The 24624-nt window shown below is 47.7% G+C and overlaps 2 protein-coding genes and 3 non-coding genes across 10 annotated transcripts in view; 2 read left to right on the top strand and 3 right to left on the bottom strand.

Moving 5' to 3' along the window:
- The window catches only part of ARMH1 (armadillo like helical domain containing 1), a 29863-nt gene extending 9189 nt beyond the window's left edge, over positions 1 to 20674 (top strand). For both annotated transcript variants that reach the window (XM_037906663.2, XM_043552507.1), the window contains exons 3-13: positions 201 to 269; positions 1145 to 1311; positions 2226 to 2422; positions 4367 to 4451; positions 11058 to 11180; positions 12828 to 12900; positions 14020 to 14149; positions 14901 to 14978; positions 16825 to 16942; positions 17280 to 17321; positions 20466 to 20674. In XM_037906663.2, the coding sequence (XP_037762591.1) occupies positions 201 to 269; positions 1145 to 1311; positions 2226 to 2422; positions 4367 to 4451; positions 11058 to 11180; positions 12828 to 12900; positions 14020 to 14149; positions 14901 to 14978; positions 16825 to 16942; positions 17280 to 17299 (1060 nt within the window). In that variant the 3' untranslated portion in view covers positions 17300 to 17321; positions 20466 to 20674. The remainder of the gene's footprint in view (positions 1 to 200; positions 270 to 1144; positions 1312 to 2225; positions 2423 to 4366; positions 4452 to 11057; positions 11181 to 12827; positions 12901 to 14019; positions 14150 to 14900; positions 14979 to 16824; positions 16943 to 17279; positions 17322 to 20465) is intronic.
- On the top strand, positions 7868 to 7983 carry LOC114021766. The gene has a single exon (XR_003566190.1). It is a non-coding gene; the product is annotated as a U5 spliceosomal RNA (small nuclear RNA).
- LOC114021768 lies at positions 9818 to 9935 on the bottom strand. The gene has a single exon (XR_003566192.2). It is a non-coding gene; the product is annotated as a U5 spliceosomal RNA (small nuclear RNA).
- LOC114021769 lies at positions 15875 to 16038 on the bottom strand. Its single transcript, XR_003566193.2, has one exon. It is a non-coding gene; the product is annotated as a U1 spliceosomal RNA (small nuclear RNA).
- Positions 18983 to 24624, bottom strand: part of KIF2C (kinesin family member 2C) — a 49192-nt gene continuing 43550 nt past the window's right edge. For 3 of the 5 annotated variants that reach the window (XM_037906656.2, XM_037906659.2, XM_043552499.1), the window contains 3 exons: positions 23108 to 23224; positions 22611 to 22734; positions 18983 to 19732 (listed from right to left, as the gene is read on the bottom strand). In XM_037906656.2, the coding sequence (XP_037762584.1) occupies positions 19653 to 19732; positions 22611 to 22734; positions 23108 to 23224 (321 nt within the window). In that variant the 3' untranslated portion in view covers positions 18983 to 19652. The remainder of the gene's footprint in view (positions 19733 to 22610; positions 22735 to 23107; positions 23225 to 24624) is intronic. The other 2 variants (XM_037906657.2, XM_043552498.1) reach the window with 1 other exon arrangement.

The raw sequence follows: 24624 nt of genomic DNA, 5'->3' as shown, positions 1-24624 counted from the left end.
GGAGGTGGGGGGTAATAGGCGCCTATGTGTGAAAAAGACCCAAAAATCGGGACATCTGGTCACCCTAGCCCTTTCCCAAAGACAGGTTCCCCAGGTGCAATGCCACACATTGCCACCAAGCTACCAGCCAGACCAGATGCAGTGACCAGGTTTAATGTGAAAAATTGTCTCAGTATTTGCTCCTTAACATTGTCAAACAGCTACATGTATGGAATATACCTAGATCAGCAGCTAAAGTCCATTGGCATCTTTTTGTCAGCTGCAAGTAGGTGAGTATTTCTATGTCACTTCAACAAGAATTGTTTGGGCAGCTTTAACATCCTAGAGTTGTGCCAGCCCAGGGTGAGGATTGTGAGGTGAGGGGCCAGTCTTAATATTTTACTACAAGGATGGTCTCGGAAAGGGCAACAGTCCATGATCTGTGCTTTTGAGCACCCTGCTGTCAGCATGTACCCATAACTGGCCAAGCCTCTCCTATCTCCTCTGCAGGTCTCTGGATCCCCACAGTCTGTGAGCCTCCTTCATGCCTGGAGACTCCCACACACACTTAGTAGGCTGTGCAGTTGGACCTGTTTTGAATTGTGTCCCCTGGGCAGCAGAGCCCAGTTTCGGGAGGTCAGATACCATGGTGATGAGCGCTCTGTAGAAATGGATAAATCAGTCATGGGCAGGTGGGAGGTGCTGCATATGTTACTTCACACAAGGCTGGGCAAAGCCAGGACTCTTTGTGCTTCCCAAGAATACTGTAAATATTTTATGGTGTTGCCTATGCTATGCAATTGCTCAGTGAGTCCCTCGTTTCCCAGGAGTGGTCTGATTGCTAACACACTAGTTAGGGATCCAGTGAGCACCCTGTGTATGGAGACCCAAGTTCTCTGTGCATGTAGGTCAGTATCCAAATGTGGACACGCAGAGGTAAATATCTCACCTGGTAGCCTATTGGGAGCACATCATACTGCCATGTGGGGCCTTCACATTTGGGTTCCAAGTCAAGCTTCTGGTAGCTGTCGTCTCCGTCCGGGAGGTTAGACACAAACTGGAGGCAAGGAGGTAGGAAGAAGGTTCCCAGTAATGTGGAGATCCGAGGAAGGAAGATTTTGTTCCAAGTGCTATATTTTCTGCTTTGTTCCCCTCATCTCTGTAGCCACAAGTATCTTATTGAATTTCTGGAGGTTGGAGGTGTGCTGACTCTCCTGGAAATACTAGGGCTGAACCAACTGAAGGAAGAGGACAAAAGGGAGTCAATAAAGCTACTCCAACTCGTAGCAAACGCTGGCAGGAAGTATAAGGAGCTCATTTGTGAAAGTTATGGTAAGTGCCATGCCATCCGCATTCTTTATCAAAGGAATGGGGTTACATCCATTTAGGCGAGTCTGTACTCTCTGACCTCCAAATGTCAAGGGCTCCTTACAGAACTGAACCTGTTCCTTTCACTCTATGAGAGTCGTAGTGATGGAAGATTATTTTATTTTTTCCTCTTGTTGAAAGGAGTTCAGAGTCTCAGCCGTTGCTGAGTGGTTACATTTCATCCCCCTTCTCATTTTTAATGAGCGTACTTTTTGTACAGTATTTTTCCTTTGATGTATTATTGCTGGTGGCAACTGCTGTGGCTAAGGTTGCAAAAGAGTTTTCATTATAACCTGCTGTGTTCACCCACTGCTACCTCTCCAAGCTTTCCCTCTTGCGGCTAAAATTTTCTATGATTGATATCTATTGAGAAACCAGGAATTTTTCTGAAAAGGAAAAGCAAGATCTCTTCAGATGTTTTTGAAGACTGGAAAAAAATAAATGCTTTTCCCATTGTAAAAGGGAACCCACCACTAAACTCAGTGACAGATGCTCAAGGTTTGGACAGCTTCCTCAGCAGTGAGAGGAGTGGGATGGAATCAGTAAAGTGATACTCTATGCACCATTTAGCTCAGGGGGCCAGATTCTTTATTGGTGTAAATGTATGTCGTTCAATTGACTTCAGCAGCATTTTGCCCTTCTATACCAGCTGAGAATTTGGCCTATTATATTTTAAAATCCGTGTAATAGCTACTGATAAACTCACAAGAATGAAGATTACTCCCCATCTCTACCTCTCCAGCAGCAGTGATTAAAATGGGACAGTGTTTTTGATTCTGTCTGGATTTCAATAAAATTTCCAAGTTTCTGTCTAACCTCAGATGTGTAACCACTTGGGCTTTCCAACTATGCAACTCAGTAAATCTTCTTATACACAGGTGTGCGATCAATAGCTGAGTTTTTGGCCAATTCCAAGTCCGAAGAGACTCAAGAACAAGTGCAAATTCTGTTGGACTCTTTAGGCCATGGCAATCCAAAGTATCAGAACCAGGTATACAAAGGCCTGATTGCGTTGCTGCCATGCACATCCCCCAAAGCCCAACAGCTGTCTCTGCAGACACTCAGGACTGTGCAGGTGAGCAGAACGGGATGTAATCAAACTTTAGCCCATTCTTTAGTTTTATCAGAACACTCTGTTTCATAATGAATCTATCATAAGCTGGAGGCTAAAAGTGAGTGGAAATCCTGCTACAGTTCTTGCCTTATTAAGGAGCCCAGAGAAGAGCTTATTGCATCCACAAGCACACCCAGTATATGCTCAGCTGATGTGTCCTAACATGTCTAAGGCTGCATACCCTGTGTGGATAAGCCAATTTGAAAGTTCCTTGTTGAGGTAGTACTGGATAAGAGAATTCTGAAGCAAGGATCCTTTTGCGCCCAGTTGCTTGTCATCAGCAGTGTGCTCTTCAAGTTCCCCAGCAGTTCCTGGGTCTGAGAACACACTGAAAAGGAATGAGGTGCACAGAGCTGTTTTCTGTCTGATTTGGATAATGAAATCATGAACAATTCTCCCCTTAGACTTTTCCCTCTCAGTAACACAGATGCTAAACTCCAAGGCTGTGTGTGAGCAAGTGCTGAGTGTATAAAGGCTGCTACTGTTGTTTACATAGTCCCTGCTCCATCAGGATCTAATATGCTGATTTTAAATAAATTGAGTATGAAAGTTATTTTATAATTCCTCTTCTCCTCCAGTCTGTTACTTATCGTGAAAGCCTAGTATGAAAATATGACCTCAGCTGTAGGAGAGGACATGCCTCCGAAGACATGTCCTGCCCTTACTCTGGGGAACTTCAAAGGGAATGGCATACAGGATTAACTACAGGTTTCAGAGTAGCAGCCGTGTTAGTCTGTATTCGCAAAAAGAAAAGGAGTACTTGTGGCACCTTAGAGACTAACCAATTTATTTGAGCATAAGCTTTGTGAGCTACATCGTGCATCCGACGAAGTGAGCTGTAGCTCACGAAAGCTTATGCTCAAATAAATTGGTTAGTCTCTAAGGTGCCACAAGTACTCCTTTTTGTTTTAGAATGAACTATATGGCCTTTAGTGCTACTGTTTTCAATCCTGCACTTTGGATGTGCTTTTTTTTTTTTTTTAAATTGAGGGAATGGGATTCTGGTCTTCTGACCCTTCTTAAATTCTCCCTGGCCTGGAAATATGCACTTACATAAAACGTTTTAGCTATATGTTAATTACCCAGACTAAGATAGAGCTAAGCTGTGAGGTAGGTAGCAGCTCTGATGCAGTCTGCTGTCAGAATTAAATTCAAGAGCAATCTCCCATTTGAAATTTCAGTCCCTTGTCATCAAGGAAGGGGGGGGTTGCCACCCCCCCCCCCAATCTGCAGGACCATGGATCCTTGACCTTTGAACATAAAATGTCTCTTTCGATCTCTCCTGTTACATACCACATATATGAGAGAGACAGAGACAGAGACACACCCTGTTAAAATCTCAAAGCTATTCTAATGCCTCAGTTAACTGGAGATCAATGAACCTCATGCTCAGGTTTGAGAAGTCCCGAGAGGAGGAAAGGATTTTATGGGGATTTTTAAAGAGTTTGTCTCTCTTTTCCCCACACTTTGTATAACACTTGTCTTCTTTCACTGTAAGCTCTTGGGGCAGGGGACTTTTCTACCTCTTTGTCTAGCCCCAGAGCAGTGGGGCCCTGATCCTGATTGGAGTCTCTGGGTACTGCCATATTACAAATATTAAATAATGGTAATTGTCTGCTGCCCCAATAACTGCAGTCCTTAGTCTGAGAACCATAGGGCTAGACTGGGCAACCACCACTACACTGGTGAGCACTTACATGAGGAGTCCTATTCAAGAATAAGTGCTCACTAGCCTGAGTAATGGTTGCAGAATCAGCCCCAAGAGGCCATTTCCTTGAGTCTCTCAGAGCACAGTGCTGTGTGCAGTTCTCTGTATCCTGAGGATCAAACATGTGACTATTACAGTGGGCTGCAGAGGGGAGAGCTGTGAGGAATAAACACCCTGCTTGTTCCTTTCCTTGTCAGGTGATCGTGGGAGCAGCCCATCCTAGCATTGTGGATGCTGCGTTGGGCGTGCTGAGCTCTATGCACTTGGAAGTTCAGTATGAAGGTAGGAACCACATCCCTTATGCTGTCTGCTGAGGAGGAAAGCAGACGTTTGAGTCATTTCTGGGGAGGTTCTCAGTGAGCCTGTCAAGAGTCACTTCAAGGCAGCAGCCGCAGTGTCCCCAGAGCTCAGCTCAAGCTGAGTGTGTGAGCACTGGGCTGGGTGGATTTGCCTTTCGGCTGCTCACTGAGCTCTAAGGAATTTAACGGACCTGGCAACAGGTCCCGCCTTTGGAAAGGAAGACAGGCAAGTCACAAGGGCTGGAGGCAGGGTGCCTGTTACTGCACAGGCCAAGCAGCTGGGTGCAATACCGGGTCGCACCCTGGGCTACCCTCTGATGAGGGGTGGGTGGTTTGTAACCCAGCTGTGTGTTGTCAGCACGCCGCCCCCCAGCTCCAGCCTCCTTGCCGGGCCCGGCGGGGGGGGTGTTGCTCGTGCAAAGGCTGTGCGTGTCTCTGGCTTTTCCCGTCCTACCAAGGAGGGCCGATGGCTCCCGTCACTGGTTTACAGGAGCGGGGCTGGGGACGTGAGTCTCCACAGGCAGGTTAACGAGCTATGCGGTGGCTGCAGGCTGGCAAAGCCAAGCCCTGGCGGCAAAGCCCGGGGATGGCAAGGGCTGGGGACAAAACCACCTGCTCTCTGCTACCCCTGGGCGGGCTGTACTGACCACAGGGGGTGGGGCAGGATCCCCTGCAGGCTCCAGGCAAAGGCCGATCTGGCCCCTGCAGCTCACCCGGGGCAGCTCAGCAGCCCTTTCACTGGCCCTTTCCTGCAGGCAAACAGGAGCGACCAGCAGCCCGAGCCCACCTGCTCCGCCCGAGGTTCAGAGTCCAGCACCTGCAGGGTCCCAGCCCGGGGGCATCTCCTGTGTGGCCCCGGGTAACGAGTGTGTGGAGCTGTGCCCAGAGCAGCTATGGAGACCCCGGGAGCCACCGCCCCTCCCAGAGCTGCATTCCAGGGGCTGCGGCCTCAGCTCAGAGACCGGGGCTCCCCTGTGCTCTCAGACCTACCTGGGATGCTCATTTGCATGCCCATAATGCATTGCGCATAGTGACCTGCATCCCGACTCCCTGGTCCATGGGCTGGGTTTCCTCCCAGAGACCCTAGTTCCGAGGAGCAAACTCGCAGTTTAATTGGGCCAGAGCAATAGGCTGTAGAAACAGGGATTTGATAGGTTCGGTCACAGAGACCCCCTTGAGACTGTCACCTGATGTGCTGACATTACCTCCGAGTCTGTTTTCCCTGCCAGCTTGGGACTCCAGAACCCTGCATTGTTAAGCCAGACATGCATACCTGCTGCAACACAGACCCCGGGTCTGGACCACGCCCCCAAAGCTGCAGACTAAGTGAAAACTGCTCAGCAGGTTACCTATCTCCAGCACCCAGTTTCCAATGGGATCCAAACCCCAAATAAATCAGTTTTACTCTGTATAAAGTTTATACAGGTTAAACTCATGAATTGTCCACCCTCTATGACACTGATAGAGAGAGATGCACAGCTGTTTGCTTCCCCCAGGTATTAATCACTTACTCTGGGTTTACTAATAAACAAAAGCAATTTTATTAAATATAAAAAGTAGGATTTAAGTTGTTTCAAGTAATAACAGACAGAACAAAGTACGTCACCAAGCAAAATAAAGCAAAAACACACAAGTCTAAGCCGATTAAAAAACTGATTACAGGTAATTGCTCACCCTCAGAGATGTTCCAATAAGCTTCTTTCACAGACGAGACTCCTTGTCTGGGCCCCATCCTTTCCCCTGCTACAGTCTTTGTTAGTTCCAGCCGACATCTTAGGTGGTAAGCAGGGGCTCTCATGACTCGCCCCTGGCATCCTGTTCCACCCCCTTTTATAGCTTTGGCACCAGGCGGGAATCTTCCTGGGTCCCCAACCCTCCTTCTAAATGGAAAAGGACCAGATTTAAGATGGATTCCAGTACCATGTGACAGGGTCACAAGTCCTGAGAGACCCAAGCCTCCATCCTTCCTGGGCTGGCCCACCATACACAGGCAAGTTTGCAAGTAAACAGAGCCATTGACTGGTCACCGATTCTGAAGCACCCTTAATGGCTTCCACTTAATGTTCATATCTTACTCCCCTAACTCCAGACATAGAAATAATCCGTGCTGTGACGATGCTGCCTGTGGGAGCCTGCTGAGGTCACTCAATCAGGGTGCACTGCAAACAGAACAGGGCAGACAAACCCCAGACACTAGTGGATATTCCAATACTTAGCTTTACCCAGCCAGCCCAAAACAGCTTCTACAGCACCTCCCTGGGTACTCAGACTTCCAAACACAGTTCCCTTAAAGTACCCAGCCTCAGGCCTCCATCCAGACACCATGTCAAACATATGGTGATAAATTCTGAAAGTCTTATTTCATCATATAAAAGAAAAGGTTCTCCTGACCCCAAAGGACCAAGTCCCAGATCCAGGTCAAATAACTTAGATCTTACCCCAAATACAGGCTTATAGTCTATTCTTATTAACTAAACTAAAACGTATTAAAAAAAGAAAAGAGTGTTGGTTAAAAGATCAATATACATAGAGACCTGAATTCAATTCTTGAGGTTCAAATACCTAGCAGAGATGAGCTTGTAGTTGCCAAAAGTCCTTTTGGAAATAGTCCATAGGTTATAGCCCAATGTCCATATTCAGGGTGACTCTAGTCAGTGACTGGGGATCTCAATCCTTGTGGCTTAGGGTTTCCCCTTCTTGAAACCAAAAGCAGATCTGAGATGAAGAAGGATCATATCCCAAGGTCTTTATACATTTCCAGCTGCCTTTTGGCCTGAAAACAATCAGCTTCACTTTCCTTCTCCCAAACATCGTGGCAATTAGCACAAGGTAATTTATCCATTGAACAGTTCAGATACAGGTTACCCCAACCTTCAAACAATACTATTTTAGTCAAGTGTCTTCCTAAATGTTAATATTCCTTTTTTGATCTTTGAATCAAAGCTATAGCCATAGACAAGACTTGTTTGCTGACATCACAAGACCTGCACAAACATCTCCCCTTCTCTCTCTAACAATGCAGACTTGCATTTCAAAGCGCTGTTCATTTACATCTCTTCCTAACCAGTCTCTAAAGTTCGGTCATGGGTCAGGTCAGTCTGTGAGTTAATTAACTCTTTCTGGCCCTGTCACCTTTCAATGAGATTATATTACACTAATAACATCACACATACAAACAAATAGTATGAACACACTCAGTAGAGTACAAGCTTTCTAATATCACCATACAAGGAGTATTTAGTGTAAAGCATATTCTAGTTATGTCATATTCATAAGCATATTTCTATAAAGCATAGGGAGTGCAACATCACAAGGGGGTTTAGCCATCCATCAGTATAGTCACAGTGATGTAATAAAGTGATGGTCTTGCCCTAGCAGCACTTCTGCAAAGCGGAAGGTATGCTTTGGTTTCTCTTCAGATTGTATAAATCTTTCACCTTTTACTAAAGATTTCTATGGAAAGGAATATTTATGAGTTTTTACCCAATTTTTTGAGGCTTCAATTCAATGAAGCTACTTGATGTTGTGAAAAAAGCAGGAAAGGAATTGTTTGTGTTACTGTGATGGGGTTAGGACTCGCCACCACTGGCGCCTCCCGCTGGTTGCTCCGGGAATTAGCTCTGTCCAGTCATGGAGCACCTTTTTCGCGTGGTGCCTTCCTTGCCCCTTGGCTGCTCTGCTGCTTTGGGGACCCTCATTGCTCCCTGCTTGGCAGCATCCTCTTCAGGACACTGCCCTCCGGCAGTGCCCACTGCTCCAGTCTCACCCCCTTCCGGGGGTTTGGTGTTATCAGCAGTCCACAGTCTGCACCTGTTGTAGCGGCCAGCTGCAGCCTCTAAGTCTAGCCCCTTATCGCAGGGCCCAGCCACAGCCTGGATCGGGCCACGCTCCTCTTCAGCCCAGCGTAGCACAAGGGGAAGGGGGGCCCACCCACTACTCTGGGTCCCGACCCAGGGACCCTCTAGCAGCAGCCTCTCTGCCCTCCTTCTCTCCCCTTGCCCTGCTATTGTCCCTGGGCTACTTCCCCTTCAGCCCTATGGACCTGCCTAGCCTAGGCCGGCAGCCTGTGGTTTTCCTTGGCTGGAGCTCCCCAGCACTGCTCTGTCCAAGGTGCTACCTTCCAGCAGAGGAGCCTATCCTCCTCCTTTGACCACCAGGGAGAGACTCCTTGCTCCCTTCCTGGGCAGCCTTTATATATGGCTGAGTCTGGCTCTGATTGGCTGTCTCTAATGCAGCCTCTGATTGGCCCCCACCTGCACCATCTCCCTGGCCTGCTGAAGCCCCATCTAGGAGCTTTTTTTTTTTTTTTGGAGAGGAAAATGTTACTTGCTTTTTATATTGAACAGATTCAACTGTGTAAAATACATTTAAAGTTCAATATATTATTGAGGTTCTTTTTAAGCAACAGCTCATCTACTTGCCTAGTGGAGCAACTCTGTGAAGGCCCAGAGTTACTCCATTTCTCTTTTACTCCTGGGGGAATTCTGCACTACTGCGTGCATGCATAATTAATGAGCCCCACATGTTTTTAAACTTTTTGCTCAGAAAAAGCTTCTGCCAAAATGTTGCTGCAGTTCTGCCTTTTGCCCACCAGAGGGTGCTGTGGTGATCGAACAAAGCAGCAGCTCCCAGCCAGCTAAGAGAAAGCCAGACTTCTTCAAAGCACCTGTCAGGCCAGGTCAGGAGACAGGGGCTATGGGGAGACAGACAACATCTGTCTGGGGTGCTCGGGGAGTCAGATGGGCTTACAAGGGCTAGTGGGGGAAGACAGACTGGGACAGGGGTTGAATGGGAGTGAAGGCACAGGGTCACAGAGGGGAAGGAGGTGCAGGGCCACATGGTGATGGGGAGGGGGTGCAGAGCTACATAGGGACAGGGGGTGGCTGGGTGGGGGCACAGACACATGGGGCAGGGGGAGGAGGCTCAGGGACACAGGAACAGAGGACTGGCTGGGTGGAGGCACAGACACACATGAAGACGGGGGAGGGGAGACAGGGATACATAGGGAAAGGGGAGTGGCTGGGTGGGGGCACAGAGACACAGGGGGATAGGGGAAGGGGGTACAGAGCCACGAATGGACAGGAGGAGAGGGGGCAGGGCCACATGGGGATGAGGGGAGTGGGTGTCTGAATGGGGGTGGAGGGACACATGTGGACAGGGGGTGCAAGGACACAGGATGGGGATATATGCAACTTCTAAAGAATTAGGTTTTTTCTTCCCCCATAGAAAAAACAATTGCACTTAAACTTTCAATGGCTTATGAAAACAAAGCATTTGACTCACAGCTTTTATTAATTATTTTATAGACATCAAATAAAAATGGTATCTACTTTTTCCACAAAAATTAGACTTATTCACAGAACAATTAAAAAAACTGCATGTAAACTCAGAAAAGCTTATTGCCACAGAAATTTTTAGTAAAATGCAAAAGATTTATTCCCTCTGAGGAGAAAAAAATCCTGAATATAAAAGTAGGATGACTTTTGGAGGGGAACTATGGGTTTTCACAAATCTTTTCATTTTTGAGCTCTGTGTTCTGTGCAGGCCAATCCTCATAAAGGAAGTTGAACAGAAATTGGCAGGTCTTTCCACAGTCACTGAAATGCTCAAAGAAAGGCTTTTCAATGTGCAATGCATCATGGGTATGCAAATGAGCTGGTGCTCCCAGTGCCCTGCTCCCAGACCAGCCCCAGCTTCTCCCTTCTGCTGTGAGCTGAGCTGAGAAGTGCTGGTGGGGAGCTGCTTCTGGCCTCTCGGCAGCTGCCCTGGGGATGGTTGGCTCTGCTGCCCGGCTGTTGGAGGCATCAGAGCAGGTGGCTGCAAGCTGAGGGGGGCACTGAGTGTGGTGCCTGCATCTTTACTACATTACTGGGTAAAGGTTTCATGTTTGCACTAATCCTGGAGCTTGATGACTCTCTGAGGTGCTCCGGAGTCCTGATTCTGCCCCCTGCAGATGGAGGGTCTGGGAGTTCCCAGCAGGAGCCATTGCATCCGCATGCCAGCACTTTCCAAATTTCCAACATTCCCAGACTGAAACTCCTGAAAGGTGTGTGGGGAAGCTGCTCCAGCAAAGGGGCTGCTCCTGCCCCTTCCACCTGGAGCCTGCAGTGGGCCAGCGCTGCTCTCAATGGTGCACATGTGTAAAGTTAATGTAACCCTCACATGTCCAGTGCCTCAGCACCCTCCCACTATGTCCCAGAGAGTTCCATGCAATACAGAGGTCCATGTCTTAATAGAAAGCCAGCCATGTTTTGGCTGGACTCTTTGCCATCCACATACTCTTGCTGGCCAGCCCATGGGGTAATAATGTCATCTGGGATCTACGAGCCCTGGAGAACATGGTTCTGCTCTCAGATGCGCAGGGCATATCTTGGCCTCCGGTTCTGTTTCCGAGCAACTTCCAGAAGGGAACAGCGCAGAATCCAACCCTAGTCAAGGAAGTTTACTTTAAACAGGCAGAAGGAAAATGCAGCTCTTTCAGGAGCCAGCGTTCAAACCATTGTCTCTGATGTTTCACCTGCTGCTGGGATTGCTGTGCAGCCTTGTTAGAGCACCAAGGTGGCACTTTGGCCTCTTTCCTTGTCTCTAGCCATTCAGCTGATAAAGGATCTCATGGCCTATGAAGTCCGGCCAGTGCTGCTGAAGGGTCTGGTTGAATTACTTATATCACCGGGGAAAGAGACTGCTGAAGTGAAAGGCAAAGCCCTGCAAGGTAAGCGGTCACAACAGGTTCCCTTCATGTCTGCTTGGAGGCTGCAGAATGCTGCAAAGTGGGTTGCTCTTTCTCTGCTTGCTCAGGTGATTCACCAGCCACTGATGGGCAGCTTTGGTACTTTAGTCTCCTTGGGTGTGATCCAGGGGTTCACAAACTGGGGGTCGTGACCCCTCGGGAGTCACGAGGTTATTACCTGGGGGGGTCACGAGCTGTCAGCCTCCACCCCAAACCCCGGTTCACCTCCAGCATTTTTAACAGTGTTAAATATAAAAAAAGTGTTTCTAATTTATAAGCGGGGCGGCACTCAGCGGCTTGCTGTGTGAAAGGGGTCACCAGGACAAAAGTTTGAGAGCCCCTGGTGTAACCGGCCCTCGCTAATCCATCCCTGCGCTACCTTGGCAGAGGTCAGAGGCTGCAGCCAACCGCCTGGCTGATCTGAGATGGTGTCGGCTATTCAGAAGAGGAGATGCAGAAGTCTCTTCCTAGTGGGCATGGTACCCACTGCAGTGGGCCCTGAGTGCTCCTCTTGCAGCCTGGACCCCCTCTCCAGAGAGCAGTGAGGTCACCTGCAATGGAAAGCGACCGGGGGGGGCGGGGGGGGGAAACAACTGGCTGGTGCTGGGTCCTGCTGGGAGGCTGATGCCCACCGTCACAGGAAACATAGCAAGGGGCTAGGCGCCCACATCCCCTTCCTAGCAGGACCTAGAAATCACGTGTCCCTTAAGCTCTGCCTTGCAAGAGGCCAAAGTAGAAGGGAATCTCCCTCCTTTCTCCTCCCCACTTCATCAGGGCAGCTGAGCTCCATGGGTAGGTTGGTGCAGTCTCAGGAAGTGGGGTGTCCTTCCTGGGATTGCGGCCGCCCTCTCTTTTCCCTTCCCCTTTCCTGCAACAAGGTGAGAGGAGATGGCAGGCAGGGCCCCATGGCAGTGGAGGCTGGCACTGCACTCTCCATGCCTTCATACCCCCTGCTCCCGTCCCCATTGCAGCTGTACAGACGTACCTCCACACGGGCTGTCACTGTCAGAGCTTCCTCTGATGCTGCTTCCTCTGATGCAGGCTCCTGAGTCCTGTTTTCCAGTGACCCTCTGGCGAGTTGCAGAGTTCAGCTTTGTCTGTTTTGGGTAATGGGAACTGCCAGGCACAGCAAACATCCAGCTTGTTGGAGCCCTCAGAGCAGGAATGGGAATATTGATGCTATTTGTGAACAGTGTGGATTTGTTCAGTTAATGCAGCCAAATTAATGGAGAGCAGGGGATGCGGCGCTGTCTTTCAGAGGAGACCTTAAACTCAATTCCCTTCTGCATTTGGCCAGAGGAAATTAAAGATCCCAGGACACCTTTTCAAGACTCAGGGAAACCTTGGTTTCTGACCCACATCCTGTCTCAATGAAACAGACTGTAATGTCCCAGAATGTTTGAGTCGCTGCATCAGCCTGGCACAGTCGCTGAGCAGTGAGAGCTCATTGTGAAGCCCTGAGCTGCAGCACATTCGTAGGTAGATTCCCTTAGGGATGTTGCGCTAATCTCACAAATCCTCTTTTCTTCAGGTGCTACTGGTCTAATTCCCCAGGTTATTACTAAAGCTTTATGGCAGAAGTATGGCTTTAGCCGTAGTTTTCATCCTGTCTAATGTTCCCCCATTCAGACCCAGCCGCCCTCCATCTTCCTGAGCCCTTGTCGGTGTATATACAGCAAGCCGCTGCAGCAAAAGCCATCGGGTAAGAAAATTCAGAGCAAAATACAAAGGGAGATTTATACAGGATTTAGAGAAGCTGCTTCCTTTATGGAGAAAAGGCCAGTCGTTATTCTTCATAGGGAATCTTTAGCCCTCTGCCATTGCTGTCTGAGTATATCCCTGTGGCTCTGTAACTCCTCCATATAGACTTCGGGGGCTTTCATCCATTCACAAAAGTGCTCAGGAGCTTAGAGAGAAGCGCTTCTGCTTGGGTGCCAAAATCCAGATCCTCCCGTTACTAACACCACCTGAAATTATTCAAAGCTTTTATTATAGGTGAAGAAATATAATATCAACCTTTACTCTGGCCATTAATACAGAGTCAGAATGTTCCCTCCGTTTCCAGGCCAGCATAGAGAGGGACAGTGTTAGCACCTTGCCACATAGCTGGACCAAACCATGCTACGTAACAGTACAGAGCCTGTTGTATTCTCAAGGAAGCAGAGAGTCTCTTGTAGTGAAATGCGTCTACTTAACAATTTTACATCAACAGCGGAGTGCATGAAATCAAATTCAGTGTCCAACCCAGTGAATCCCTAAACTCTGGCTGTCTCCATGCTTCTCTATAGCTCACTTCCTTTTCGATATCTGCAAAGTCCACAAGATGGTCCTATGCCAAATTTCTCCCTTGAAAAGCAGAAGACGATGCAAAACACCGGCCATGTTGCTTTCTCCAGTGATGTGCTCAATAATAAAATAATATAATTTACTCTTCCACCCTGGATTCTATAGGGTAATGTGGTGGATTTGCTAGGATTTAATATGTAAATCAGGTGTTTTTATTGTCAATCGTTAAAAGAAATGTAGATCTCCTAACATAGATATTAAATTGTTCACATGTAACCATGGGCTTCCTCTTCAGTTTAAGAATAGCATGTGTCCTTGTTCATTGGTGTTAGTCATTTGCGAGTGAACGTGGAAAGATGGAGGCATCACTTTGCACTTGGATCAGCACCACACCTAAGGCAACAGGACTAGAATCTGTCCCTCCAAATTGCTAGCTATGGCTCTTTCATTTCATTCCCAGAAAGCTCCTGTTCTTGACGGATTCTTCTCTCATGCGAAAGAGCCTTGGAGCCTGACTGTGCTGATTTCCTTGCAGCATTCTAGCCAAGGACTCGACCAAACTGGCCGAAGAGATGGTCCAGCTGAGAGTGGTGCACGGCCTTATGTGTGCTATGGGGAATGAGAATCATACCACCTGCCAGAGACAGGCCAGCATCGCTCTAGAGGTGAGTGTCTCTGTGTGGGGCAATGTGTATTTTAATGTGGATTCCTCCCCCTAAGCTCCTGAGCAGTGGGAGTTATTCAGATAAAGGGGATCATTCACACTGGGGCAAAGCTGGAAAAAAAGGGCATTGATGATACAGCAACATACCCACAGTTTCTGTGTCCCCTCTGCTGTTAGTGCTTGAGGACGAGCTTATCCCTTCCCAACCCCACTTCTCCTTCTGCTTAACAATCATGATTCCCAGACAAAAAACCTTCACTGAGGTGGAGTTAAGGGCAGTAAATAAATGAGAAGAAACTGTCATGGAATGGGTTGCAGTTTTGAATATTACAAAATCAGGAAATTCAACATAAAGGCCATGCTTCAAACCCAACCCAAAGCCTGCAGCCTAGAGAAATCCAGCGTTAGGGTCCTCCATTCCGGCCCACAGGGGACGTCGGCTCTAAAGCCCAGTGGTGCGACGGTTAACTACACCCCTGCCGATCACAGCAGCTGAAATACCCAGCTGCTCTAGCAATATGATTGGGCTTGGGTGGAGCACCAACCCGTTCCCCATCTACTTAACCCTGGCCTCCAGCAGCGTTGGCGCTGAAGGTGAACAGCAGAATGGGGGCAATGGAAGGCTAAATCCCAGGTGGGAAGGAGCACTGAACGGGAGCACTTTAACATCCTGTGAGGGTGCTGCTTTTCAGTGGAGCCAGACACCACCCCCCATCCCTCCTTTTGCACTTATTGGGAGTGTTTTGTTGCAGTATTTTGTCCGGACATTTCCCATTGTGGAGGAACATGTGAGGAAGGCAACAGGAGAGAGACTGTTCCAGCTTTTTATGGTAAATGGGCTTCTCTAACTGCCAGGGCTTGTTACTGGTATGGAACCTGGGTCCATTTTACAGGGATAATGGGGACTGGGTTTCATTCCTCTAAAACCGCAGTGCAGCTCCAGTTCCTGATCAGACTCCGGAAACCACTGGGGTCAGATCACAATGTCCTCAGTTAAATGAATTTATTTGGTTTAGGCCCAACACCCCCAAAGACTTCACTCCATGCAGTGAATGTCAGTGTACACCTGCACTATCCACCTGTACTAATGAGGTAGAACAATTGGTGCAAATCAGAGCAGGGCCTGAGTTCTGAAGTCTGGGGCGAGCGGATGGTTCTTTTCTGACTTGGGGCCCGTCTTTAGTGTAAATGGAGTAACACTGAGGGCCATGTCTGGACTCACATTTGCGTGGTGATGTTGGAAAAGTGGTGAGACATGCAGGGCTAGCAGTGTCCCAGAATGAGGAGATAGGCATGAGCCTCTGTCTGAATCTGAGCTCTCCTGCCTGGAGGTAGCTCAGGACTGAACACCATGTAAATCAATGGAAGCCCCATCACATGGACCCTTTAAACCTGAGCAGGACAAAGCCATAGGAAATGTCCTGCAGGCAACATTCCTGGGCCGTGCTGGACTCAATGGGGCCTAATAAGACTTTCCCAGTTCCCTTTTAGGGGAAGCGTTAGATGGCAAACTCAGCTGGCATAAGGAGAGACAGCTGGTTCCGTTTACTTCAATAGGGCCGTGCCGACTTACCCCAGCTGGGTGTCTGGCTCTGTAAGTTTGATTGCACAGTGCTCAAAGCCCAGGCCCATCCTCAGGAGGGTATGGAGGGAAGAGAGTCTGGGACTGCTATGTACCTCTCATGCATGGCTGTTGAGCTTCGTCTTCCTTTGCTTGACCGAGTGCCAGGGAAGAGCGCGAACGCAGTCCCCCACTACCACAAATTATGCAGTCGAGTTTCCCGCATTTGCGGAAATCACAGGGGTCAGCACACCCGCAGTGCAATGGATGAGCCTCGCCCTGGGAAAACCACCTTTGTGATCATGGTGTCTCCCCTGCAGCACAAGTTACATCCTGATTAGTGGGCCTGCCCTGACACCCAACCGCTCACCAGGGAATTAGCCCTTAAGCTGTTGTAATGTGGACAGCCTCTGCCTTGCAGCAGTGGAGAGCTAAGTTCCCTCTAAGCTGTGGCCACACAGATGCATAGTGGGGAGAGGCACCCCGGCCACAGAGCTGCCGTGGTTGGGGAGAGACACCGCTCCCCCAGGCCCGGGCTGCTGCGGCAAGAGGGCTAGGGGGAGTCCTCTCTCCCCGCTGCAGCCCCGTGGCATCCCACACTCCAAACCCCTCATGCCTGGCCCCACCCCAGAGCTCGCACCCCCAGCAACTCCACCCTCTGCCCCAGCCCTGAGCCCCCTCCCACACTCTGAACCCCTCAGCCCCACCCCCACCACACATCACCTCCATATTGGTGCACATAACAAAATTCATTCCTCACATGGATGTAAAAATTAGAGGGAACATTGAGAGCAGGAGTCATTTACCAGGGAGTGCTAAGACTATCCAACACACGCTCCCAGTCCTTTCGCTGAGAACGTTTTAAAGCTTGGTTTCTCTGCTCAGGAATCAGTCACAGCAACCAGTCTCCAGGCTATGCTCAGTGCAATGACGGGTGGAGACCGGCAAAAGAAAACTTTGCCAGGACTCCCACTGACTTGTCATTTCCAGGACTGCCCAGTTGAGGGGGCTTGTCAGGAACCTTCCTCCTTCTCTAGCTGGCCCTTCTCGTGCCCTTGATGACTCCAAGTCCCTGTAAGCTGCTAACCTCCTTCCTTTTTTGCTGGTTCTCCTAGAGAGATGCCAAGACCTTGTACATGAACATGGATGCAGTACAGGTTGATATTCTGGCATCGAATAAAGTGAACATCCCAGGAAGTTTATCAAGCCCAGAAAGGATGCCGCACATGGAAGGTGTGTAGGGGTCATGAAAAGGCTGAGATACCAGGGCCCAATTCTTCTCTCGCGTACACAAGTGTAAATCAAGAGTCAGCCCTTCTAAGTCAGTGGGGATACCCTAGCGTAAGGGAGAGGAGAACAGAGCTTCAGATGGGTGTGGGGCAGCCCAGGGAGCAAGAGGCCAGAGCAGGGGGTGAATCCCAGGTCTCCTGCAAGGAGCTGAGGTGCTGTTGTCCGACGTAAGAGTCTGGATGCTCCCCACACAAACCTGCCTAGTATTAACACCACGGCAGCCAGCGCTCCTTGGCACCACTGCCCCTCTGCGATTCATGGTTCTCCTTTGTTCTTTCAGGGGAAGGAAGCACAGAATGAAAACATCAAACAACAGAATGAGGTCAGCTCCTCTGCCCCGCCTCTGTTCCCTCTTCCACGCCCTCTGCCTCCCTCCCCCCGCTGCTTCATCCTGGGCCGTGCCCCTCTCTAGAGCCCTGCAAATCTGCAGGTACCTGCTTTACATCCGCGGACCATTTCTGCGGATAGCAGCGCGGATGCAGACACAAATTTTGTATCCACGCAGGGCTCTGATGGTAAGAGCTGGGCAGGCAGCTGTGAGGAACCGCAGCACGGATCCTCCACCTGTCCTGGGCAGGGTAACTGGGGGACAGGGACACTAGGCCAGGGGCTGCTTGGGCCCCCCACCCAGGGCAGGTGGAGGGTCCGCCGCAGCTCCCAGCATGGCTCTCCCCAACCCGGCAGGGGCGGCTTGGAGATACAGCCTGACCACAGTAAAAGCTGGGTGGGCAGCTATGGGGAGCCATGGAGGAACCTCCACCTGCCCTGGGCGTGGAGCCAAGCAGCCCCCTGCCCAGTGTCCCTACCCCCCAGGCCACCTGCCCAGGATCAGTGTCAAATTGTTTTCCAGTTCCTTTTGAAATGTATATCTTTTTTGCTGAGTTTAAGACAGTTGCCAGTTTTGAGAGATCCTTTTGTAGCTATTTGCAGTCTGCCTGGGACTTCACTATCTTGAGTAGTTTTGTATCATCTGCAAGTTTCGCCATCTCACTGTTTACCCCTTTTTCCAGATCATTTATGAATATGTTGAATGGGACTGGGCCCCTGGGGGACACCACTATTTATCTCTCTCCATTCTGAAAATGGACCATTTATTTCTACCCTTTGTTTCCAATCTTTTAGCCAGTTATCAATCCAGGAGAGAATCTTCCTTCTTATCCCGTGACAGCTTACTTTGCTTAAGAGCCTTTGGTGAGGGACTTTATCAAAGGCTTTCTGAAAATCTAAGTGCATTTCATCCACTGGATCCCCCTTGTCCACATGCTTGTTGAGCCCCTCAAAGAATTCTAGTAGATTGGTGAGGCGTGATTTCCCTTTACAAAAACCATGTTGACTCTTCCCCAACAAATTATGTGCATCCATCTGTCTGACGATTTTGTCCTTTACTATAGTTTCAAACAGTTTGCCCGGTACTGAAGTCAGGCTTACCAGCCTGTAATTGCCAGGATCACCTCTGAAGCCCTTTTTAAAGATTGGTGTCACATTAGCTCTCCTCCTGTCATTGGGTACTGAAGCAGATTTAAATGATAGGTTACATTAGTAGTTCTGCAATTTCATATTCGAGTTTATTCAGAACTCTTGGGTGATACCATCTGGTCCTGGTGACTTATTACTGTTTAGTGTATCAATTTGTTCCAAAACCTCCTCTAAGGACACCTCAATCTGCGACAGTTCCTCAGATCTGTCACCTAAAAAGAATGGCTCAAGTTTGGGAATTTCCCTCACATCCTCTGCCATGAAGACCCATGCAAAGAATTAAATTTAGTTTCTCCGCAATGGCCTTATCGTCCTTGAGTGCTGCTTTAGCATCTCGATCAGCCAGTGGCCCCTTTGGTTGTTTAGCAGTGTCTGCTTCTGATGTACTTAAAGTTTTTGCTATAAAGTGGATTTGAGGCACTCTAGGCTGTTGCCACCTATTGCTTAGGAGATTCACTAGTCTGAAGACTTTTCCCCTGTTCCCCTTCCAAAAACCAAGAGACAAGATACTTTAATTGATTTTTTACTTAAATACAAACATTACAAACTTCAAAAGATTTTAATGACCAACCAGTCCCAAAAGCCAGTCTCTGCCATAAAGGCCAGTCTGCTCTGGGGGGAAGGTCTTCAGAGAATTTCTTAAAGAACTGACAGTTGACAAGAAATTTTCTACAAGTCAGAAGTTAATAAATCCAGGAATATTTATCTACCAGCCAAAGTCTTAAAAAAATACTGACTTTATTTTATTCTTTTTACAATTAAGTTTAGTCCATTTCCTTTGTAAAGCAGCTAGAGTTGCAGGTTTTCACCATTTCACAATATATCTAGAAGCAAAAAAGTTTATGTACACTAGAATACACAAGTTTATCTAGTTACATCAGAGCAGATAATTCTGTCAGTAAATGAGGGGAAGAGGCATCTAATGACAGGAAGAACTACAAGTTTCCCCTCCGTCACTGCCAAGAGGGCATTTCTAGAACAATTACTGCCAAGTCCCAACATGGGGCCTGCATGGTCAAAGGCTGCTATTCTGACCTCTTGTCTTCAGGAGGACTGACTTAAGTATACTTTATTGTATCACATTTAAAATAGGCAGAGTTAACATAGAAACCACTGACGTGATAGACACATACAGAGAAGAGAAAAAGTGGTGTTTGTGAATCAGGTTTTGGTATATTTACTGAGGCCGCCTCTTACTCATCTGCTTGCTGGCCTGCTCCTCCAGCTGCATGGCAAGAGCCAGGGACTCCACGACATCTGCAATGAAGTTTGGGAGTTAGGTGGCAGATTGACTTGGACACATGGCGACTTCAGCGTTTGAGATAGTTTCAATTTCACATTTGTTCACAAAACCCAGATACCAGTCTCTGGGCCCGGCGGTTGAAGGGGGGCAGGAAGAGCAAGGAGCTGAGCAGGGAGGAGGTGGGGAAGTAAGAATACAGCAGGAACTTGGGTGGTGGATGAGAGCCTTGAGTCCCTCACTCCTGTCCTATCCCTGCCTGCAAGGAAACACACCCCTGTATTCACCCTCCCTCCCGCACATACACACACACGATTGTAAATATGCCTTGTGTGGTATCGTTCGAAAACTAATAACTCACTGGTCAATGATGTTGTGATGAAATGTACATCCCAACACTATGTGTAATGTTACGGGCACACGTTCAAACTCTCAGGCTCAATTAGGTAGAACTGGTCAAACAGGCCTGTCAAACAAAGGGGTGTAGGTTTACCTCAGTTTGCATATAAGCAATAAACAGAGTCCTCAGACATTATGGGGGGGAGAGGGGGATATAAAGAAAATCTGCATTTCAACATACACAGGTGAAAAGAAACAGCAGGAAGCCTCCTTCCTCCACCAGACTCCATGTCTCCTTGCTCTCAGCTGGCAAGAAATTTAAATAGGGGTCTCTCAGGAAAGTGTTGTTCAAAGGGTGACTGAACTATTAAAATAAGGGCAAAAATACTCTGCCTTTCTCTTTCACTTAAGATGACAAAAGAAACAGCTTATGGACTTCAGGAGCAGACCCTGGTCTGAGAGTTTGGTCAGCAAAGCACTGAAAACGTAGCTTCAAGAACTTCACCTTGAACCAGGTTTAGAAAGCATTCTGTTTATTTTTCTTGTTACCGTTTCTAACTTTTGTCTTGTTACTTGTACTCGGTCTTTTTGCAGTTAAATAAACTTGTTTTGTTCTTTAATCAAAATTAATCTAGTGTAGTGACTCATTGAGGTAACGCCATTTAAGGTGGCAAGCTGTTGTGTATTGATCCCCGCAGAGGGCAATGGACCTAGTATATCTGCACTGTTAAGGAGAGGACTGTACAGTGCAAGACATTTCTGGCAGGAAATCTGGGACTAGGAGTATGTTGGGATCACCCTGCAAATAGTAACCAAGGCTGGAGGAAGCCAGAGTGTGGCTGGTGTTTGTGACAGGCTGCTGGATCGGGGTGTGGCTTCACACAGACACTCAGGGTATGACCTGCAGGAGCCCAGGTGGGAGCTACAGCAGCAAGGCATTGTGAGGCACCCCAAGTTGCAGGGCAAGTGGCGACACAGCCCCTCACTGATCTGGATTGCACTGTGAAATGTCATACTCCCTCAGCTCCTGCTCTGGCTCCCTGCCTGGCCCGAGAAAGCTCCCTCACTCTGCTCCTGATCCCAGTCCATCAGCAGCTTCATCTCCCAGCTGCAATTGACATTACTTCCTCTACCTGTGCCACACAAAGCAGCCCCCAGAACGCCATGCCTCACTGGCCTCACCAGGGTCTGGAGGAGGCTAGACTAAGGGCAGTTACTATCGGCTGCTGTAGGTCATCCTCTTCCAAATCATCAGCTCCACTTGCCGACTCACAGGATCCTGCCCTACATCACAGGGCTGCAGCTAGGATGTGGAGCCTCTGAGGGGAGGATATTTATGTACAGAAACCACCTTGCTCCCCAAACATTTCTCTTCAAAGTCCCTCATGTTTTTAGCAGGTAGTATTCCCATGTGCTCCTGGACAGATTAATGCTTCCTGTCCTTTGGAAGAGTGCAGCCGCCCTGCAGAAGGCATTCAGGGTTTGGTGTAGCCCCAGTACTTCCAAATAGGGACCATTAAAGCCAACTTGATATCAAAGTGGGGGAAAAAGACAAGAGTATTCCAAATACTGTTTAGCCAGTCTGACATTCATCTGACCTGGGTATAAACACAGCTGAAATGTAAATAGTTCCTCAACATCATAGCGTGTCAACCAGCCAACCGTGAACATTCACATTAGGCTGCCTGTGTCCCTGTTGCTACTAGTGCATTCTGGGAAAAATCAAGGTAGCTGAGATGGCACCTAGCGAACACGTATGTTTCTGATACTGTTCTGTACAAGGCAATTCATTCTGCACAGGTCTGGGAAGAAGGGCCAGCAAGCTGGGTTATACCTGCATAGCAGGGGGGAAGGGAGTCCCTACAGCAAGTGTTATGGCCTGGATTTTAAAAAGGGGAAAAAAGCATGCACACCAGACCTGGGTGCTGGCAAGACATGATTCGCTGCAATGGCTACAAATATTGCCTTGTGGTAGATAGCCACAAGCCATGTTTAGAACCTGCATGTCAGCAACTGTTACAACTTAGACTTAAGACCCAGTCTAAACTGATGTTCCTTCTCCTGGGAGTGACCAAAATAATTGGTATACATCAATGGAAGGCAGAGATCCCAAGCTTTCCAGGAGTATACAGCATACATTCCTAAACCTTGAAACAGTCACTGGTCCCTCAGACAAGGGAAAACATATGATCATGTACTAGACAAGCTAGGATACTGTCAGCATCCTTGGCTTAGGCTTTGCTGGGTACTGTAGCTCACTGAATTACGCTGTACCCTTGGAAAGGATTTTTCTGTACTAACTGGCTAGTGAGTGGAGGACGGCAGCCAGAATATTGCTTAGGAAAGAATAGGCAATAGGACGTATCATTTGCTTAGACAAATCACCTCAGCTCTGTCCCCACCACAAGAGGCAAATCGAAGAGGATGAGTTGCATCCAGAATGATCCCAGAATATTTTACAAGGGGCAGTGGCCTTTTCAGCCCGCACAGGAATTCCCACTAACAGGGCTTCGAAGGTATGCATTGACAGCAAGCTCTGAAGTAGTCCCAGCTTACCTCCCATGCTGATGAAATTTCTTGATCCTTCCTTTATGAAGCATCTGGCTCTGTTCACAAATGTCTCCAGATCATAGTCTGGTTGCTCTGTCATTTCCAACAGGTCATTGAGTTCAGTCATCTTCTAGATTTAGAAAAGTGACATTGATTAGGAACTGGCTTTGTGCAAGTTTGGAATGTTTTCATGGCACATCCTACGCTTCTGTTAAGCAGATTGGATCGTCTGAAGACAGTCCATTGTCAATGCCAGCATCAACCATCTGAAGGTTGTAACTGGTAGTGGCTAGGCATTACCACAAGCCAGTTTACCTTGAGAGGCTGGAAAAGAAAGAGCTAGAATAAGTCACTAATGAGCAAAAGGTGAACATTCTTTAACAGTTAATACCATGTGCATTCCAATCACAATTCTGAGAACACCCAATTGGTTTACTCAAGTATGGCAAGTTGAGATCAATATGCAGAAGACAACTTGGACTCACCTGAATCTTCAAACATACCTGTCTCATTTCTTTAAGTTCTTCTACAGCCTTCTCCTCCAGCTCACTAATCTGAGTCATGGCTTCTCGGAAACTAGACATATGGGGAGACAACTCCTCTTCCTCCTCCTTGGAAAGCTAGTGTTCATGGGAAGAAACAAATCCCTGATAAGTACAGAGAAATTGTTCTTTGAGCCTCTCACAAAACTAAGTGATTGGGCAACATAATAGCAAATGAAATTTAATGTGGATAAATGTAAAGTAATGCACATTGGAAAAAGTAACCCCAACTAAACATACAATATGATGGGGGCTAATTTAGCTACAACTAATCAGGAAAAAGATCTTGGCATCATCCGGTGATAGGTCTCTGAAGACGTCCACGCAGTGCGCAGCGGCACTCAAAAAAGCAAACGGCATGTTAGGAATCATTAAAAAACGGAGAGAGAATAAAACGGAGAATATCTTATTGCCCTTATATAATCCATGGTACACTCACATCTTGAATACTGCATACAGATGTGGTCTCCTCATCTCAAAAAAGATATACTGGCATTAGAAAAGGTTCTGAGAAGAGCAACTAAAATGATTAGTGGTTAGGAACGGGTCTCATAAGGAGAGATTAAAGAGGCTAGGACTTTTCAGCTTGGAAAAGAGGAGACTAAGGGGGGGGATATGATCGAGGTCTATAAAATCATGAGTGGTGTGGAGAAAGTGAATAAGGAAAAGTTATTTACTTGTTCCCATAATATAAGAACTAGAGGCCACCAAATGAAATTAATGAGTAGCAGGTTTAAAACAAATAAGAGGAAGTTCTTCACACAGTGCACAGTCAACCTGTGGAACTCCTTGCCTGAGGAGGTTGTGAAGGCTAGGACTATAACAGGGTTTAAAAGAGAACTAGATAAATCCATGGAGGTTAAGTCCATTAATGGATATTAGCCAGGAGAGTAAGGAATGGTGTCCCTAGCCTCTGTCTGTCAGAGGGTGGAGATGGATGGCAGGAGAGAGATCACTTGATCATTATCTGTTAGGTTCACTCCCTCTGGGGCACCTGGCATTGGCCACTGTCAGTAGACAGGATACTGGGCTGGATGGACCTTTGGTCTGACCCTGTATGGCCATTCTTATGTTCTCCAAATTCTGTTCCGAAAGCAGGTTACTCCTAGCTGCTTGGCTATGTTCACTGTCTGATGCTTAAAATAGTGGTGGTGAGGGATTATTATTATTACCCCTGCTTTAAATAGATATTGCAAATTTAAATAATTCTGAAATGTAACCAATAATTTTAGACTTTGAAGTTTAGTATGAAAGATACTAGACTGCAAAATAGATTTTTGCCCATCCATTGAATTTTGTACACATTCCTCATAAGATGCTATTATATTACCAAAGTATACAGTAATGATAGATTTGCTTTTACACAATAACCAAGTTTAGCCATATATTAATGGAAAGGAGTACTTGTGGCACCTTAGAGACTAACAAAAACGAAAGCTTATGCTCAAATAAATTTGTGGCACCTTAGAGATTAACAA

The sequence above is a fragment of the Chelonia mydas genome, chromosome 8, assembly GCF_015237465.2.
Source record: "Chelonia mydas isolate rCheMyd1 chromosome 8, rCheMyd1.pri.v2, whole genome shotgun sequence".
NCBI classification, from domain to species: domain Eukaryota; kingdom Metazoa; phylum Chordata; order Testudines; family Cheloniidae; genus Chelonia; species Chelonia mydas.
The sequence above is the reverse complement of the archived record's forward strand: the minus strand, read 5'-3'. Positions and strand labels throughout refer to the sequence as shown.